Raw genomic sequence first — 21,010 nt, forward strand, 5'->3', positions numbered from 1 at the left:
CCCCTAATTATATCCAAAATTTAACACAATTTTTAATCTAGTGCTTTATGAAGGGGGGGGGGGGGGAATAGTTGGTGGCCCTATTACTAAAACACTGGGCTCTATCAATTTGTTGATAAGGTAATGGGAGTGTTTTCTCTAAAAATTGGGCTATAGGTCAAGGCCCTTTTTTTGGGGCTCTTTTCTATGAGAATTAGAGAATAAGGCCAAATCTGATGTTGGAAGACCCACTGGTCGACATCATTTTGAGATTGAAGAAAGAATTCAGAGCACCAATGTGCACTTGCACAAGGAGTGGACGGTTTGATAAAATCAAGTGCACTTTTTAGCTTTTCAAAAAGAAAAAAATAATAACTATCAATATCAAGGGCTGAGATAAGTTAATAGGTGCTGGGGTCACTCGCACGTTGGTGCATAGAAGAATATTCCTTGAGAATGCCATCTAAATCAGTCTATTGCATTCCCAATTGCAATCCAGTTCTAGTTATATTTTGCCTAGTCCAACAGGGTAACCCAGTTCCAAACGGATTTCTCGAGCTTCCTATTCCTTTAGCTTTTGGGTTGCTCATTGCAATGAGGGGAAAAAAGAAAGAAAGAAAAAAGCGGTTGCATTATCTTCCTCCTATATCTGAAAGAACAAGGTAACGCTCGCAGTAGCAACTCAACCAAACCAAACCAAACTCTCTCTCAAATTCTCCACCCCATCAAATCCACACTTCAACTCTGCCCTTCCCCTCTCTTTTAATGTCATCTCCAGTTGTGGGCTATGGGTGGATATAACCCAAAAAATGAAGATTTCCTTCTCTAATAGGGGCTAAGCTAAACCAAAAAAGCCATTTGAGGGGCTATAGGGCCAAGGGCTGGGTTAAAGATGACCCTTTGTATAGTCCTCGGACTATATTTTCATGGGCTCCACATTGCTGCTCTAGATAAATTAGATGAGATAAAATAAAGATCAACGACTAAGATTGATTAAAATTTGCAGCTAGCTAATGTCAACTATCTGTTTCAAAATGTATTTGTTGGTTTTTTTTTTTTTTTTTTCATTTTCAAAATGTAAAGGCCCTTCTAAAAAATAATAATAAATAATAAAAACAAAATATTCAAAAAATCATATCCAAAAAATTAATAAGATTTGATCAGACATAATTATAAGAGTAGAAATAGTAGTATAATTATAAAATACTATATATTTGAAAAACGGGAAAAATTCACCAACAATGTCTGGACACTTAGGGGACTTTCAGAATGATACCTGATCTTACAAAATTATCAATGTGATACCTGGACTCATTATTTCGTATCAACGTCATACCTACGACCAATTTCCGTCACGGAGCCGTTAAAATGAAACACATGCCACGCATGTAACTTGATTTCCAAGGGTAAAATTGTCTTATTACACTTTTTTATTAAAAAACAACTGAAGAAATTTCTTATTTCTTTTCTCAAAAGAAGAAAAGAAAAGAAAAAAAAAAAACCCTATCTTTTCTTCTCTCTTCTCCTCGCCAACACCACCTCAACCAACACCAGTCGATCAATTCAAGAAACCCAGAAACCCAGTTCAAGAAAATTGAGTCACACCATGTCGCTCTCCAAAGCTTTGGCTTCTCTTTGGGAAAAGATGACGGCCAGCGCCGCGACCATCAAGCTCATTACCTTTCTCGATCTCCGGCTAAACCCTTTTTCTTCCTCATGGTTCTCTTCTTCTTCATTCTCGTCCTCTTCAGCAATGGGCAACCTAACCCCCTGCATCCTCATTTTCCGGACCTCCGTCGGCAGAGGCGAAAGGGAGGTGTTTGAGCGACGGAGGAGGAGGAGGCGGTTGCTCAGTGGCGGTGGAGTCTAGTGGCCGCTGGTCATGATGGAGGATTAGCTCTTGTGTCTGCTGTGATTCTCCGTGGCTGTAATCACTTAAGGCGGCGCGGGTGTTCTTCAAGGCCATGACATAGCCTGAATGGCCCGCTACTGAGATGATTTGAATCATCAAGATGATTTGAATCATCATCAGGGGAAGAAAAAACCAAAAAAGAAAAAGAAAGAATGAAAGAGAGAGAAGAAAAAAAAATTGAGGGTAAATTGATCTTTTTGTCTTCATTAAGTGACTCACGTGCATTGCACTTACAAAATTTAACGGCTCCGTGACAAAAATTGGTCGTAGGTACAACGTTGATACGAAATAATGAGTCTAGGTATCACATTGATAACTTTGTAAGGTCAGATATCATTCTGAAAGTTCCCTAAGTGTCCAGACACCGTTGGTAAATTTTTCCCTTTAAAAAACATAATGAAAAACAATAAAATTTCTAACTCTAAGGGTCGGAGATGGTCAAAATTATAGTTCATATTATTTACATGAATAGTGATTTTCGGGGCTTAAATTTAGGAAAATATCAAAAGCATCAAAAGGAAAGCGTGCGTGTGCAAAACCAAAACCAAATCCCCGTATATACAATATTCAAGTCTCAAAGTGGGAACAAACAAATTCAAAGTTCGTTAGTGACATTAGATTTTTTCAAACAATGTGGAACTCTAACACATTGAGAGCCAAGGCCAACATGTTCCTGCTACTGTTTCTGGTTTCATGGCTGTCTTCTGCTTTAGCCTCTGTGGGTTATGATCACAGAGCTATTATAGTCAATGGAAAGAGAAGGATTCTCATTTCAGGGTCTATTCACTACCCCAGAAGCACACTTTTTTTTTCTTCTTCTTTTTAAAAGAGGATCAAAGATTTCACTCCTACCCCCATGGTGACTCGAACCCATGACTTCGTCATTAGGTAGTGGGTGCTCTAACCACTGAGCTAACACCATTTCGTCACCCCAGAAGCACACATGAGATGTGGCCGGATTTGATTCGATCATAAGGCCAAAGATGGAGGCTTGGATGTGATACAGACATATGTTCTGGAATGGGCATGAACCAAGGCCAGGAAAATATTATTTTGTGATCCAGACTTATACGAGGGTCGGCCAGGGCCTGCCGACGAAGATGACACCAGTAGCATCCCTTTCTTGACGGGCGTACATGGAAGAAATTGCCACTGCTAATGATGACAATGCAATTACATTGGTCGGACTTCGTGAGCAAATAAGTCAAACTAAGGATGCTACAGACTACTTGTGGTACATGACCAATATCACGATAGGTCCTAATGAACAATTTCTAAGAACCGGACGGTACCCTTTTCTCACTATCGATTCAGCTGGGCATGCCTTGCATGTTTTCATCAATGGTCAACTATCAGGATCTGCTTATGGAACATTGGAGTTCCCCAAGTTAGAATTCAAGCAGGTTGTGAAGCTGAGAGCTGGCATTAACAAGCTTGCTTTACTAAGCGTTTCTGTTGGTCTACCGAATGTTGGTGTGCACTTTGAGACATGGAACGCTGGAGTTCTAGGGCCAGTCATATTGAAGAGTGTGAATTCGGGAACATGGGTTATGTCACGATGGCAATGGACCTATAAGACTGGTATGAAAGGTGAAGATATGAGCCTCCATACCGTGGGTGGAAGTTCTTCTATTGAATGGGTACAAGGATCACTATTGGCTCAAAATCAACCCCTTACATGGTACAAGGCTATTTTAGATGCACCACCAGGAAATGCACCATTAGCTTTAGATATGGGTAGCATGGGAAAGGGTCAAATGTGGATTAATGGTCGGAGCATCGGACGCCATTGGCCAGCATATACAGCAAAAGGCACCTGTGGTACTTGTTATTATGCTGGAACTTATACTGAAAACAAATGCCGAACAAATTGTGGCCAGCCTTCCCAGAGATGGTACCATGTTCCCCGCTCGTGGTTGAAGCCAAGTGGGAATTTATTGGTTGTGTTTGAAGAATGGGGTGGTGATCCGACTAAGATTGCTTTGGTAGCAAGAAGTTGAGTTCTGAAAGCAGATTTGAAGATTACAACAATGATGAAGTTTGCCCAATACCATATAGTCTAGTGGCTGGCCCTCAGACGGCGCCTTTTTTTTCTTTTCTCTTGCCTATACATATTATCCCTATATATATACCTGTCGAAGCATGTATAACAGTATAAGCAAACCAACTGATGTAGTTCAGTAGGTAATGAGCTGACATTATATTCTCTGTATATTAGGACAATGTCTTAAGGTGGAGAAGCACAAAGCTTTGTTGTATATTATAATGGTTTTGCTGACAATTTCTGATAAATTAGTGATGGATGGAAATACAATAGTGGGGATTAGGGCTGTCAATGGACCGGGTCATGTTCGATTCTTTTCAAGTCAAGGTATTAAACTTTGTCAATCTAATGTATGAAAAAGCATACTTATTCTATTCATAAAAATGCTGTGGTTAATTTGAAAATCCTCCACAAATATATTTTCAGAAGAAATTACTGTTAACCTAAGCAAGAAGGTAGTTTATATGATAGAAGTAACTTACCTGTTTAACTGAAGGGGGTAGACGTCTGAGTAGTCAATGTTGTTATTTATGATAAACTGTATCTCATTCTTAATATCAACATCTATCATTTATAGCATAATCATCCCTTTTGGGGTGGAACAGCCCATGTAAATCGGAAAGAGGGTGAGGTGCTTATTCCTTTGTTCTAATTAGTTGGCAGAGGTTGAAGTACCTAACCATCGCAACCATAAAATTAAGGTTTATGTCACAACTCACAAACCCAAAAAAGAACAATCTCATCACCACCCTATGACCAACTTTGATTTAACAAATAAACCAATGCCACCAACTATAACTCTCTCCTGCTATTCTCTTGCAATTTATCCCTCACTTTATCTATCCTTAGTTAGTTGGTAATCCATTGTTTCTTTCATGATCTTGATCACATTCTGTTCTTTTTCTTTTCTCTGAAATATTTTGGTTTAGAAGTAGAAAGCAGGTTGGAATTGGAGTTGGAATTGGGGGATGGAAGGATTGGATGCCCTGATTAAGAGATTACTGGAGGGAAAGGTCAACAGAGGAAAAAGGATTCCTCTAGTAGAGACCGAAGTCCGCCAACTTTGCGTCACTGCTAAAGAAGTCTTTCTCAGGCAGCCTAATCTTCTTGAATTGGCAGCTCCCATTAATGTTTGTGGTATGCATTTATCAGCTCTATTCTTATATTTCTCATCAAGGTCTATTAATCCTTCCTTCTATGTATCCTATTATGATTTCTGCAAGCATCGTTGCATGGAATTAGTTGTACAAGCACAGGGATAAGACCTCCTTGTTTCTCATACTCATTTGTCCAATTTCTGTTAATTCCCAATCTGTATATTCTTCATGCATGTGCAATTGTTATAGACGTCTACAATTTCACTTACATTTTACATCGGATCTTTTGCGCCTCAAGGTACCATAATTTCTTGATGTCAGCATTGCTAAAGATTGAAATATCCCATCACTAGATTTGATTCTCAGCTGATGCATAAACACAAGAGCCTTTGTCCAATTAGGCTGTGAAGTTAAATGAGAAACAACTATGCCCATTTCTTCTATGTTGGAAGTAGAGATCACATATTATTCACTATCTTCTTGTTGTTGAGAATTAGATACATTTCTGGCCATAATATCTGGAATTGGGGTGTGCAGGTGATATACATGGTCAATATCATGATCTCTTGCGACTTTTTGAGTTAGGTGGCTTTCCACCTGATGCGAATTACGTGTTTCTTGGAGACTATGTAGACAGAGGAAAACAGAGCGTAGAGACAATATGCCTTCTCCTTGCTTACAAAATAAAATATCCAGACAACTTTTTCCTCCTCCGAGGGAACCACGAATGCGCTTCCATCAACAGAATATATGGATTCTACGACGAGTGTAAGCGTCGGTTCAGCGTCCGGCTATGGAAGATCTTCACAGACTGCTTTAATTGTTTGCCTGTCGCCGCAATCATTGATGACAAGATCTTCTGCATGCATGGTGGCCTATCTCCTGAGTTGGAAACCTTGGATAAGCTCAGAGCTATACAGAGGCCGGTTGATGTACCGGACCAGGGACTATTATGTGACATTCTTTGGTCAGATCCAGATAGAGACATTAAAGGGTGGGGTGAGAATGATAGGGGTGTTTCGTATACTTTTGGACCTGATAGGGTGGCTGAATTCTTGATGAAACATGATATGGATCTCATTTGCCGGGCACACCAGGTCTTTGTCTTTCAGTTTCTTCTTCTTATTACCTTCTTTGTTGATGCATAATCCTATTTGTACTGTATAAACATTTTCCCAGTTATTCTTGTCCCTAGTACAGCCTCTTTAGGGACATTTCTATAAACACTGCCCCCATAACCTTGCAGACACGTAGAATGTCAAGCTCTTTCATGGCACACCAAAAATTCAACTAAAGGCAATTGCCTATGCCTAACTTTTCCACTGGAAGTCGTTAGCAATACAATCTTCAACTCAGTACAAATATGTTCAAGTCTTTTTGAATTACAATTGATCTATATGGCAGTAATTTTGCATATGGGAACAGTTTGAAGTTTCTTTTTTATGCTAAGTTTTGATTTTAAATGATTCTTGGCACATGATTGATCTTTATCCTTGAGGTGGCTAAATAGTACTTTTCTGGCCTTGTTTGACAGGTTGTTGAAGATGGTTACGAATTCTTTGCAGAAAGGCAGCTGGTTACCATATTCTCTGCACCGAACTATTGCGGAGAGTTCAACAATGCAGGTGCCTTAATGAGAGTGGATAAGAGTTTGCTTTGCTCATTTCAGCTAGTGAAACCTTGGAGAGGGAAAGGAACAGTAGATTCTTGACTCTCATGTTATCGGACTTGCCGGGGCGATGAAGAAAAAGACAATTAAGAAAGGAGAAAACCAGCATCGAAGGAGTGCAAATTTGTTTTGTGTAAAGTCAGCAGCGTTATATGTCATTCGTTGGTTTCTCCGGTTGCATATGATCCGACCTTTTAAGCAGCAAATTTTCGTTAGAAAAGCTGCGTGTATATAAAGTTGTTAACCCTCATTTGCAAGAACATGAATACCTTGTGTTCTCACCAGTCACAAGATACAAGTATATATCTAAGCTCGCTTTTCTGAATGTGGTATCATTAGCTAGGGTGCAGGCAACATCAATCAACTCGGAACACGAAAGTAACATCGATTTTTTTCTTTTCTTTCTATATTTGATAACCGAAATAATAAGGTTCTCCTAGCATATAGTCCCGACTAGCAAATGTTACATGATTTGTGGAACATTTGAGCTCCAAAACGTTCGAAAAATGTGCCATGCTTCCATTCACCACAAACTAACGTTCTTTGATGCATCCTCCAATGCACTTACAAGATTTTTGCCACTTCTATGGTATAATCTCAGGTCTACTCTTTTCGTATCATAATGCTTTAACACCCTCCACTGTCCCGAATCCTATTGTAGAAATACACCGGGGACATGATGACCTTTACAGCTTTACCCACAAAATGTTTATTAGTAAAAAACATTTTTCTTGTTTAAAACATTTGACGAATGCCGCTTGTTTGAAGCAAACTCATTTTTTAATTACTTAGCCTGGTTACATTACAAAACACAAAAGACGAAGATTGTTTTCATGATTTACTAAAAATTCAATCAATCTGCCCCTGCTTGTCCAAATAAATCCTTTTTTCACTTCTTGTCTAGCTAAATATCACGAGAATAATGACCACGAGTTATTGCAAGATACTTGGATACTCGCAATAAAAATACCTGATCGAGGCATCTCGACCAAGCAGCCTGCATTACAATTTACAAAAGAGAGGCACACATCCACAAGACCAGAACCCTAGATTAACAATTCAGAATCATATAATGTTTACAAGGCAAGGGGACTTCTGAGTCATCTAATGATACAGGGAGCTAGAAGATTTCCCACATGCAGGAACTAGACTTCTATAATAAACTATTTCCCTAAACAGCAGCTTCATTCCCCCAAAAGGCCAAGTAATGATCTGACCTTCAGTTTGACCACACATGAACAAGACCATGCCTATTTCCAGTATATATCTCATTGCGTTCTTCATCATAAAAAAGGGCAGTGATGTCTTCCAAGGCCTCAGCAACAGTGCTTCTCAAAAGAGATGAGTTGATCCGCTTCCTTGAGGTGCTAGAACTGCTGCTACACTCATCAACCTTGGGACCGGCATTGCTAGCATTTATTTTGGCCAGGCATTTCCCAGTTAAGATATTGCTGACATGAATAGAACCAGCTGCATCAAAGACCATATGTTAGATACGTTCTTATAACATCAAGCTTATTCATCACAAGCCAATAGAATAACTATAAATGTCTTGCCTTTTAGAAGAGGTTGGAACATGCAAAGATAAATACCCTCTAGTACTTGTGATGTCCGAGAATGGCCATGATCATCTTGTGATTTATTAGTGTGTGTGTGTGTGTGTACCAAAAGATGCACTCCAGCAGCAAGTGTAGGGTAAAGAGGCACTTTTAACAATGACACATGGCACTTACATGCCCATTTGAGAATACACTAAATGTGCTTTCAGTTTTCAGGTTTCACCTAATAATGTGTATATGTCAAAGCAAGAATGAGACCAAAGAGAACAAAACTAACACTACGTCCTAACCTCAACAAATTTGATGTGAAAGGATGTTAAAGTTCACATCTTTATTTCCATTATACTTGCCAGAACTACAGAAACTAAGATGATAACTGACTGTGGCAAGGCACTTGTTCTGAGTCCAGCAATAAACTATGCAACCACTAAAAAGTGTGTAAATCTAAAAGGAAGTGAAAAGTATTACCATTTGGTTCCATCCAATGATCATCAGAATCAGCTTTGCAGTAGGATATGATCAAATCCTGATCACTTGTTATATAAATGTTATTGGTATTGCAGTCAGGATGCCACAACAAGTGATCCTCAAATGAAGTTACAAGTTCTCCACGAAAGTTCCAGACGGCCACAGTCCTATTTCTGAATGTCAGGAATAGCTGGTTCTCATACAGAAAGATAAATGCTGATGGAGTCATGAACTCAGCTCTGTTAACTTCCATCAGCTCCGCATTTCGAACCTACTCAATAATTATAGGTTATTTTCACATGCATGAATGATCAGGTTGCAATAGAACTTCCATTAATTGCTATGGTTCACTTACATCAAGAATCTGAAGATTCTCATTTTCTTGCTTAACGAGAAGCTTTTCGTTGAATTGTTCTATGAAATCCACCTTCTTATTTCGATGAAGCAGATGATTAAACGCTTTGAGAACTGTGCCATCTTCTATTGACAGAATCTTCAGCGGAACATGGCTACTAGCTCTATTAAAAATCAGCAGCATGATACCTGGACTGTTACAAACAATATATATTATGGTTAAAGTGAATACAGAAGAGTTTCATAAGAACATAGGCAACACACATTTGTATGCAACCATTAGAAGCTAACTAAGGAAGCAAAGAATAAGTAATTCAGAAAGACATTTGGAGGGGGGAGAGATACCTGATCTTGATTTCTTGTACATTTTTGTCTGATATAGAGTAAAGCATGGTATAGTTTTTAAGGTCGAACACCTTATATATACTGGCCCAAGACCCCAAAAACCAAAAGCAAAATATGTTAGTGTCCAAATGGAGTTGAAGATCGTTTATTAGAACATGACAGAATGAAAATATACCTATCTTGTGCAGAGTATGTTAAGACCTTGCCATTAACATCATCAAACTCTACAAACCCAGGCCACTTCAAGGACTCAGACTCAAAAAGAGCAAAACCAGCATCTGGCTTGCTCCTCCTTATATACCTATAATATTAGACAATACCCAAATAAAAAATAGATAAAATGGGAAGGAATTGAAAAAACAAGCAGATATATTAGATAAGACTACCCACTCAATCCTTGTAGATCTGCATTTCAAAGAGCTGAAGTTGTCCGAAGCATAGACAGAAACTGTGATGAGTGAATCATTGTTCTTGTTATAGAACAAGCTTCGGATGACTTCATCAGGACTAACATTCAAGAAACAGATCCTCTCATTTGTCTCTGCAGTAAGTATAGCCAACAAAAGAATATCTAATAAGTAATGACACATAATGCAGGCCTGATAAAATTTATTCTATTCTTTCATTAACTAATGTATGTTTACAATTCCACTTTCGTACCACGACTGGCAATTGCAGTTAGTTCTCCCTAAAAAGATTGTTTCATTGATATCAATTTGCCTCTGATCCTGTCTCTACTTTTCTAGTCAATTTAGATAATATTCGATCTTATGCCACTTAAGTTATGTATCTCGTCCTCCAAATGTAGTGATTAATCATTCAATGAATGACTGCAAAAAGATTGACCGATCTCACTGTAATAATGTTTACTTCAGAAGATGCGTGTGCGCGCACACACATACAGGTATACAGATATTCTCGGTGCAGTGTAACTCTGATTAAAAAGGGCACATGCCAGGCAACTAAACCTGTTGTCTACCGGCCTATTCAAATATGGCCCTGGATCGTGTATCTCTTCATCATATACACATATAGTACAGTGGAATTTGTTATAACATTTATCACAGGATAGTTAGGCATATTACCTCTACTAAAAGCTGCACATACACCAGAGTGTGCAAGAGCGAAGACTATGTCACGTGCCGCAACTATCTCAATTACCTTTGTCCTCTTCATCAGAAAAGGCAATTTGGAAGACAAATGACCCTTGGGATCATGAGTATCATATTCCTCCTGAAGCAGAATAAAATTAATAGATATTAGAAAAAAGAAATCAGCATGACATTGATAGCATCCCATTGATTACATTTGAAAAAGCAAGCTAAAGACTATCACGAATACCAACTTTACTGTTTTGACCGCAAATAGAAAAATGTCGTGTCATGATTTGATCTTTTAATGCTCCATAAAACACGGAACAATGAATGAAATATTTTCCCATAGTAAAAAAAAGCTTTAGTAGGATGTATAATCACAAGATCTTCTTCAGTGCCAACTTAAGCATAATCTAAAAGAGCCCCCAGGTAACGTAACAGTATATAAATCAGGGTGATAACCATAACTGCTGGGTCGGAAACAGAAAATCAAAACATCTCTCTATTAAAGAAACTTTCAAGATACAGGTCATGCGAAAGTAAAAATTTATCTTCCAAGATAAAATCTTATATTTGACAGGAAAAGCTAAGGATTTTCATGAATATCAAATTTACTGTTTGATCATTATAGAAAAACTGAAAAGGGCAGGGTCATAATTTGAGAGCTTCTAATGTTCCGTGATAAACGGAATACTGGAATAGACATTTAATAAAATGTTTTTCCCATAGGAAAGAGCAACTTTAGTCGGTTGTTAACTAGTTAATATAATCACAGGGTCTTCATCAAGTCCAGCTTCAGCAGAACCCTAAAGAACACAAACCCTAGGACATTAAACAGTATATAAATATTTGGGTGATCACAACAAGAGCCGTGTCGGAAACAGCAAACCAAAACATCTCTCAATTAAAAACAGCTTCCAAGCTGCAGGGCATTCAGCCAAAGCAAACATTGTCCCTAAAGCCGAATTCAAATTTCCAAGCGTCTGCTTTTTCTTACAAGGATTCAGTGCCTAAGTTTTGAAATTTAGATAAAACTAAAACACAGAACCAATCAGGGCACTCCAATAAAATCAATTTAAGCATAATCATGACAATGAGAACCACATGCTGAGAAACCCTAGAGCCAATTGAATGTAAAGAATCGAAATTGAACCGCATTTATCAATTGGGTACAAGTAAAAAAGTGAAATTGAGATGAACAAAAAACAAACAAACCATTAAGTGCATGTTGCGGAATCTCTCTTGGGCATTGCTCATCCCAAAGGCTCGATCACGCTTTGAACAAATCTCACGCCTCTGAAGCTTCTTGACGCTGTTGACGAACCCATCTCCGGCGGCCCTCTTCTTCCTCGCCACCACTCGCCGGCCGGAGCACGGCCGAGGACTCGCCGATATCCTCCTCCCCACTTCCATTCTCAACTCTCAAGATTTCATACAAATGAAAAAAAAAAAAAAAAAAAAAGCAAAGCCTTTTCAGATCAGAACAAAGCCCCCAAAACCCAGATTGTGAGATGATCCAACTCTGATTTTGGGACTGAAATGGTAGGAGAAGAGGAGATATAGTGTTGCTTGGGAGCCAGCAAAGGAGAGAGAGCTGGGTATATAAATTATAAATTACTTATTAGGAATAGAAAATGATAATGATGATGAAAATATATAAAGAACGGTGGAAAGCTACCTATGGTATTTTATCAATTCTGTCTCTGTCACTCTCTCACTGATCACTATCAGGTTCAGATTGCAGATATATGTAATAAATAAATTTCTGTTTGTAATTTCATGAAATTTTTTGAACATGGCCCGCCAATCCGCCACGGCCAACTCAAAATGTCCACTCATATTTCCGTTGGTACTTACTTTTATCATTTTGAACAATAAGAAATAGGGAAGTGCTTTGACCACAAGAATTGAAAGAGTGTTCACCCAAAAAATAAATAAATAAAAATTGAAAGAGTAAAGTGTGGGAGATTTGAAGTTCAGATCGATGAGGGTTTTTGGTAAAGCAGACACCAAGTTCAAGTATCATGCATGTTAACAATATTAGAAAGAGTTCGATTTGTGATGGAAAAGTTTTTGTGAAACGGTTATATTGTGTTGGTATGGTAACTTACAAGAAATTATACTAAGTTAATACGTATAGTTGTTTTTTCGGATCATGATCATTTATTAGTGACATTCACGTCATATAGGCGCACAAAAGACTATGTGAGATCACACATGTGATGTTTGTAATTATCGGTGTGACAGTGTGTCGGTCTAATAATGTCTTTGATGACGATCAGAATGACATTATCTTTCAACTCGGATCATCATTCCCTTACTCATTTTTTACCAAGTTATTTATGCCTGATATTTTTATGTTACTCACTCATCCTAGATACAACTCCTTTTAGTTTTAAAAATTTTATAAATCGTTGACGATTAAATATGTTGATCTTTAAACCTAGCAGCATAGAATCTAATTTAGATTATTTGAAAATTATCGTGGTTGCTTATCAATGATATTGACTTCTTACTCCATACATGCACCATTTCGATATCTTGCAGATTTTCGTAATTTTTTTATGAGTTATTTACATGACTCACGAATCACGATAAAGTTAGCAACTAACACTTAGTTTGCTCTCATCCTAAAAAAATTGACTCATCACACATGACGACTTGGGGCTTTACTATGGCACCGGTTCTTCCCACCATTAATCGATCATAGCCCATAAAAACATCAAAGTTTCATCCTCAGCTCTAATCTTAGAATTTCAACTCCTTCGGTAATGATATCAGCAATATGGGCCGTTCCCTTCTGGTTTTACATTAATCAGACAGAGAAAGGTACACAACATGGAGATTGAAGACCTTAAGAAGCAAGCCTGATCCTTTACTTCTCTGCTCTAAACTTGAAATTCCAACTCCTCCCATCCCAAACAATGAAGCCCCAAGTACAATGAGTGAGCTTAATCCACCCGTAGCCATATGACAAATCTTTCTTTTTATCTCTCTCGAACACACAAAGGTACACCGTACCATGGAGGATATCGATCAAAATGGAACTTAAGGAGCAAGTAAGAACTTTGAAATGAAACGATCAAGATGAAAGCCAGCTGAGAACCAGCCTGTGTTTTATATTAGAGCTTCATGCATGTTTGGTTGCTAATTTCACATGAGCAAACTATTCTCTCTAACAAGAGCCCAGTTAATTGACGTGATTGAGGAATTAAGCATGGTAAATGCATTTTTCCAGCAACTGATCTGATCTATCCCTTACGTTTTCTCTAAGATTTTGCACAGGTCAAATTACAATTTGTAATACGTGCATGCATGGAATGGTTCTACCACCACTTAACTATACAGCTTTTAACATCAGGTAGCAGCTCGGCACAACATCAAATAATTAATAAGTTTTGAGTTCAGAGTTCAGACAATACATGCAAGCATTTTCTAGATCAGCAGCAGATCATATGGCGCGCCGCGCGGAAGTCTCATTTCTCACTCAAATTCATGTCACCCTCTCAATTTTCCTCAGTGTCGATCTCCAGTTCTCCACCTTCATTCACATCTTTAATCCACGCCGAAGCAAAGTGCACCATTAATCACAACCAGAAAGTTTATGTGAATCCCACAACAATAATGCCGGCTCTTGGAGTCTGGAGATAGTGCCCATGCTGGCAACTTCTCTCAAAGTCCCATACCAATGAACCTGCCAAAATCACCACATGTCATAATGCATACCCCTCCCCTAAATGAACTTGCCTCCCTCACCGAGCTGCTCTTCCTTTGGTGAGAGTGGCCGGGTTGAAATGGATTTATAATTGAAGTAGATGTAGATCATATGTTCGATTTCAAGTTGGCAACATTAGACATTGTTGGATTTATTATAGAGAAGCTTCCGTGAAACTGTTATCCTATGTTTTATGATAACACACCCAAAAACTAGGCCAAAATAATGTATTTATACTCTTTGGAACATTATGTGGGACATAGGTAACGTTTTGTTACTGTTAAACGAAACAAAATTCAAACGAAAATCTACATCCCCAATTTCAAATTCAGGCATGTCTTTCCGATTGTCGGTGGAAGACGCCTTCAACCCCGATGGTAGCAAGGTTGTAAGCCTACCCTTTGTGCCTAACCTCAAGCCATGTGAACCTGGTAGTACTTTAGATCGTGTGTCACTCCGCCTTTGTATGGCAAACACTCGCGGTTCTCCTGGACCAAAGGGGACTCGCAATAGACCCTTGTTCAGAGGCCACGCTCAATCCGCCCTCCTAAAGGTAGATGTTTGATTTGTTCCTTAGATGAACACACTTCATTTGAATGCCTGTACAAGGCTCAAGTCCCCAAGAACGCTACTGTTAGCAGGGGCTGTGACGTAGTTTGTAAGGTTTGTGATGATTTGTTTTACGAGGGCTGTTGTAACCAAGATTTAGGGCGTGCTAATTAAGCTCAAGTTTTGTAATTTCAGTTGTAACTACGGCCAAGATCGACTTGATGCGATAGTGCCCGCTCAACTCTTTAAAGTGATGCTCGACTGTGGTCCTAGCTCTGGATATTTTCTTTTGAGGAAAAAAAGTGGTGTGTAATTAATCTGCGGTTTGTATGTGTTTTGTACTACGTGGGATAGTTAATGTTATTTGCAGGGTGAAATTCTCTGATTTGTTTCTTTTGATATAACCAAAATTTCCTGCTGGGGATTTCCTCTCAAAAAAGTTTTTGTCATTGTGAATGTATATTTTCATTGATGAATAGAGGGGATAACATCTATCAATCAACAATATCATTACCTTGGTTTATTACCAAGTTACACGGGATCAGGCTTTTTCTATCCAATATATTTCCATCACTAAATCATTCACAAATAAACCAATGTTTTAAAAGGAGACAAGCCTGAAGCTTAAAGGGCGTGAGGCGTCCATTAAAATGAGTGTGTTTTGCTGCCAAGGCGACGAGGCGCAAAAGGCGTGGCTTAAGACAACCGTTTTTGAGTTTCAATCTCCACTATTTTCAAAGGGTTGGTAGTCGGTAAGGAGAAAGGGAGAGTGTTTGATTAGAGTTGCATATCGAACTTGGTGATGTTGAAGGGGTTCAGATCTGTTCTTGGCAAATAGACCCTTTTTGCAATTTTGAATCTTCAAACCCATAAGAAACTTGGATGGGCTTGAGTCAAATAACAACCTATGTTTATAAAAAAAAAAAAAAAAAAAAATTCTTATACATATGTATTTTTATTTTCCAAAATTTTGGGTTGGTCATGAGCCCACCTACTGGGCCACTTCTATATTTGGATCCGCCCCTAATTCTGCTTGACAACATACTTTGTTCTTTGCATGCAGTAGACACCATAATGAAAATGACACTCTATCGAAGCGTGAACTACTTGAAGATTACCTTAATAGCTAAAAATGTCTTATTTAATGAGGATTTTAAAATATAAACTTTTAAATTAACAATTAATTGTGTTAAAGTCAGCTAATTGGTTTAAAAGTCTAAGAACTCTTATTCTAAATGTCACGCCCCGAATTTTGAATAACCAATTCAAATCCGAAACATGAATAAACAATTAATACAAATAACGTTCTGAATTTTTTTCTCAGAAACAAACACACCACTCGCCACTCAACACAAAACTCGAAAACCTCGAGTTAATTATTACAATTCACTCTTACAAAGTAAAATTGTAAAGCTCTAAATGAGCATAACAAACCTCACAATATAATGCTGTAATTCACATAACACTACTCTAAGCTGCCCGATCACCGTCCTGGTTCTCCTGACCTGCAGGGTTATCCGCTACACCGTTTGAATAGTGTACCGGGATTGCAACAACACAAAACCCGGTAAGCTTTTGACAGCCCGTATGAGTAAAAAGAAAGAACTGTTGATTTATTAAATTTCAGTTCAAGTAAAATTCAACAGTATTACGTCTGCAAAGAGACATCAAACCACTCATGTAAAACCACAAGGAATACATTTTCACAATCCTCAAATCACAATACACCACACTGGTCCTGCAAAAACCCAACCCACATAACACCACTTTGGTTCATCCCAACAGCACGTTAGAGCTCTAACCACATCGCTACCAGTCACCTTGGCCTAGGTGCAAGTAATGCGACATACTTCGGTTAATAATAAACCGTCGCGCTTTGGACATCCCCGTCCTCAGCACCATATACTTCGGTTAATAATAAACCGTCGCGCTTTGGACATCCCCGTCCTCAGCACACAACTTCGGTTAATAATAAACCGTCGCACCTTGGACATCCCCGTCCTCAGCACACAAACACTCCGGTTATCCTTAACCGTCGAACTTCAGACACCTCATCCTCAGAACCCTACATTCTCTAACTCTATACATCCTCCAATGTAAATCATGAATATTAACAAGAACTCATCAATCATGTTCATCACATATAATTATGGTAAGTCACATGTCAATTCATAATAATTTAATCATCCCAATTCCACACTCTTCAATGTCACACCATTTACATATAATCACGTAAGTATATATATACGTAATTATCCGCTCAGGGATAATCACTAATACCAACTATAGTTCACATGCAATAAAACCGAGAAATTCATTTGTATAGTAAAAATCATTTTACTTACCCATGGACCGTAGTTGATCAAGTCCATATGATTTTAAAACAAATATTTATTCCATAAATATTTTCACGCAATTACGACAAAATAAGGTAATTAAATTTATTCGGTTCGTAATATGAACCACGTGAGGTTTACTCACCTCTAAATTCCCGCTGCGTCTTCTTAACAGCTCAAAAACAACGATCCGAAATCGTTCACCAATCAATCCATCAACCACCTAGTCAAACACGATCTTAACTTAGAAATCATTCATAGACCACACATATACAGAAATCCAACGGTCGGATTCTAATTTAATGATGATCCAACGGTCAGATCAAATTTATATGATGATCCAACGGTCGGATCCTCACGGATCGCCCTTAGGATCATCCTCCAAAATTATCACGAAGATCCAACGGTCAGATCTTCCTGAATCGCCCTTACTAACATCTCCACAAAATTATATGAAAATCCGACGGTCGGATTCTCACGAATCGCCTTCCGAATCACTATTTCTCAAATATACGAAGATCCAACGGTCGGATCTTCGCCCGTGACCTCACAAAGTCACCGGGACAGTCATACGATCAACATAAACCGAAGATAAAACGTAAACCGATGGTCTGATCTTCGTAGATCGTAAACCGAAGATAAAACGTAAAAACCGTAAATAGTAACGTAAAAACGTAAATCCACTATTTACCAACTTTTTCTAACATAACCTTGTAATATATCAAAACGCTCGTATGGATGCATAGATCATCGCCCAGATAATATAAACTCAAAATATGGTCCGACGCACCGCCACATGCGGAGGACAGACGGCGGTCAACGCGGCGGTCAACGCCGGCTAACCACTTCAGATGCTAAAGTTGTCAACTACAAACTTCTTCAAAATACAGAATTGAACCACTTTAATACCTGACTTTTTCTGAGACAAGGTCTAGATCGTCCTAGATCAAGCGTTGAAGTTGGATTAATCTCGGTCGCACGATCAGATCCTAGATTGAATCAGAGGCGTCCAAAAAGTCAAACCTTGATCTAGCGGTCTACACTCAAAATCGTGATGAAAGACTTACATAGGGATGATCAGGGGGAGGAGGAGATCACGAAACTGGGGACGATCGGCCCATGCAACGCCGGAAAAGTGGTTTTCCGGCCGGGTCAGAATCATGCGTCTGGGTGGCTTCGATCCATCTTTTGGAGCAGCGGCGGAGCAAGGCGAGGCTGGGGAGCTGCTCAGCGTGCGGCGGCGACCTCGAAAAGCTCCGGGTCCGAGGCCGGAGGAAGTCGGAGGGCCGTCGTTTGGCCGGGTCGGGTCGGTCGGGACCCGAGGGTTCTGAAGAGAGACAGAGAGAAAACGCGGGGACTGTTCCGCAAATTCAACATGTTTTCGTCCTTAATGAAAAAGTCAACATTTTTTTTGATATTTATAGAAAATTCCCAATTTTCAAATATTCATAACTTATTCATACGAACTCCGAATATTGCGTTCCACATATGCACAAGATCGTATCGACAAGCTCTACAACTTCCATGAAGGAAGTTTTCCCAAATTTTGAACGTATAAAAAGACAACTTTCGCGAGCCCCTAAATAACGTTCGTTTTCGAAATAAAATCGTTCGAACTAATTCCACAACTTTTCCAAGCTTCGTACTCGCTCCTATTATCGTGAAATCATTTCTAAAAATCCACGGAATTTAGTTTGGATTTTTCGGGGTATTACACTAAACTCCTTAGTAAAGAGATGTCTTACGTAGTTCAATATTGAATCATCAATTGCTGGTGGTGATCAAGTTTAATCCACTTTGATCAGGATTGTTAAACTTACGAGTTTTCCATTATAAACTAGGTAACCCTTTATAATCTATTGTAATCTTCCATTGTAAACTAAGTAACTTTTTATAGTTCTATTAGGATAAACTTTATTGAGTCTAATTAGGAGTTGTAGTCTATAAATACGTCGCCACAGGCTTCTGAATTTATATACGTTTCAGTTTTAGATTTGTGACTAATCAGAAAACATTGGTAGACTCCAAGTAACTGCCTCATTGGGTCCTTGCAAAAGTGCAAAACTCCAAAATTCAACATTTTTAGGTGCGAAACCGGAAAGGAATCTCCGGATTTTCTTCTTTTTCTAAAACTAAAATTATAATTGTCTTTGGCAATTATTATTATTAATTTTTTTTTTTGTTTGGCAAGTGAGAATTTTCTAGCTTCGTTTTCACGCGCGCCAAAAAGAGTCGGCGTTTAAATTTCTAGGGTTATTGCTAAAACCAAATAACAGCCACTAAACCCCAGATTCTCCATAGTCGTTCTCACTCTCTCAAACCCAACAATGAGCAAAGGAGCCAAGAGAAAGGCTCGGCCGGCGGCGACGGAGGAGGCCAAAGCCGCCGCCACATGCACCAAGCGCGTCAAAGCCTCTCAGCAGCATCCGGAGGCGGAGCCTCAGTACTTGGAGGAGAAGCGCAACCTTCAAGACCTTTGGAAGGCAGCATTCCCGGTCGGGACCGAGTGGGATCAGTTGGACTCGGTCTACAAATACAACTGGGATTTCTCGAATCTCGAGAAGGAATTTGAAGAAGGGGGAAAGTTGTACGGAATTGGGACAGCCAACAAAGTCTACATCCTCGCCGCTACGGAGACTTCGTCGTCGCCGTCGCTGGCGGCTGTCGTGGCGCCTAGGCCACCGTCAATGGAGATTGGGATAAGGTCGGTGCAGAGAGGAGAGGAGATAGTTCCAATGAAGCATATGAAGATGGACTGGATCCCCGATCCCCTACATTCCTATGGAGCTCAGAGAAGGCTGGAACTCCGAAAGAGCGGCCAAGTCTGGTTCGAACTTGCCTCAGATTTTCGTGCTGGGATGTACTCAGAGGAAGGCGAGCTTGAAGCAGATGAAGGAGGACCGTTGGATGAAGTTCCAGTACTGCGCGCCGTATTTGTGTAATCCGAAGAACGAAGAGGAGAAAGAGCGGTGTAGTGTGGTGGATATCCTCTTCCCACAGGAGCCGCAAGCACCACTGTTTGTACAATTCGATTGGGACATGGATGAAGTTGAGGACTTCACTGATGAACTTATAGACGCTGAGGAGTTGAGCGTGGATAAGAAGGAGGCATTCATGGAGTTTTTGAAGGAGGAAGTAAAGAACGCTAAGAAGAAGAAGAGGGAAGCGAGGAAGAAGAGAATGGAGGACCCAAAGTATCAGGAAGCTAAAACCTATTATGAGAATATAAGGCTTTATAAGATCTACCCAGTACAAACACCAAACACTCCTTTGATAGAGAAGAAGGCTCGTCGCATCAACTTCTACTACGGAACGTACTGCCGATGAGATTATTTGAGCTCAGCTCAACTACGTACAGAACAAGTGTCATTATATCAAGTAATTAATAAACTCATTATATATTTAGAATTTCACAATTGGTTAGTAAATATTGCTGCTTGTTTAAATTAGACAATTACATATACATACTGTTTGCATCAATTGTTTACTTGGGATTTACTAGTTACCCATGTAAAAATTAGCCGGTTTTTCATTTCATTTAATAGAATCTTACACTTTAATTGTCCTTACAATAACAGCTTCCAAAAAATACTAGTTCAGCAAACTTCTGTGCTGATCTCTAAACTTAAATTTCCAACTCCTCTCATCCCAAACAATGCAGCTCCCCAATTACCATGAATGATATCAATCTCTCTCTATGTCACTTAGACAACTGAAGATCTTAAGGAGCAAGTTAACATGCTCATGAAAAGATCAGGATGAGAGAGAGCTACTTCAAGTTATATATGAGAGGTTGGTTCATACATGTTTGGCTGCTCAATTAACATCTCTAACAAGAGACTGACATGATTGTCGAGAGGAAACAAGCATGGGAACTACATGTGTCCTG

At 39.1% G+C, this 21,010-nt stretch overlaps 1 protein-coding gene and 3 pseudogenes across 1 annotated transcript; 3 read left to right on the forward strand and 1 right to left on the reverse strand.

Annotated features, from left to right (window-relative positions):
* The first annotated feature begins 2,901 nt into the window (after positions 1-2,901).
* LOC133722744 (beta-galactosidase-like) lies at positions 2,902-3,893 on the forward strand (annotated as a pseudogene).
* A 756-nt stretch (positions 3,894-4,649) lies between these two features.
* LOC133723866 (serine/threonine-protein phosphatase PP1-like) lies at positions 4,650-7,153 on the forward strand (annotated as a pseudogene).
* Positions 7,154-7,634: 481 nt separating this feature from the next.
* On the reverse strand, positions 7,635-12,152 carry LOC133722282 (uncharacterized). The gene is made up of 8 exons (XM_062149136.1): positions 11,737-12,152; positions 10,513-10,660; positions 9,818-9,968; positions 9,603-9,728; positions 9,428-9,508; positions 9,084-9,276; positions 8,729-8,999; positions 7,635-8,171 (listed from the first exon to the last, which is right to left on the reverse strand). The coding sequence occupies exons 1-8, from the start codon at positions 11,932-11,934 to the stop codon at positions 7,921-7,923; spliced, it is 1,419 nt and encodes a 472-aa protein (XP_062005120.1). The 5' UTR covers positions 11,935-12,152; the 3' UTR covers positions 7,635-7,920.
* Positions 12,153-19,443: 7,291 nt separating this feature from the next.
* Positions 19,444-20,467, forward strand: LOC133720124 (protein HEAT INTOLERANT 4-like; annotated as a pseudogene).
* The last annotated feature ends 543 nt before the right edge of the window (positions 20,468-21,010 follow it).

The sequence above is a fragment of the Rosa rugosa genome, chromosome 7, assembly GCF_958449725.1.
Source record: "Rosa rugosa chromosome 7, drRosRugo1.1, whole genome shotgun sequence".
Classification (NCBI taxonomy): Eukaryota; Viridiplantae; Streptophyta; class Magnoliopsida; order Rosales; family Rosaceae; genus Rosa; species Rosa rugosa.

Excerpts from the sequence above, each read along its gene's own strand:
- LOC133722282 (XM_062149136.1), bottom strand. The coding sequence starts at position 11,934 with ATGGAAGTGGGGAGGAGGATATCGGCGAGTCCTCGGCCGTGCTCCGGC. Across the intron at positions 9,969-10,512 it reads ATGTGCAGCTTTTAGTAGAG|AGACAAATGAGAGGATCTGT; the intron begins GTAATATGCCTA and ends TACTTACTGCAG. Across the intron at positions 9,000-9,083 it reads AGAATCTTCAGATTCTTGAT|GTTCGAAATGCGGAGCTGAT; the intron begins GTAAGTGAACCA and ends ATTATTGAGTAG.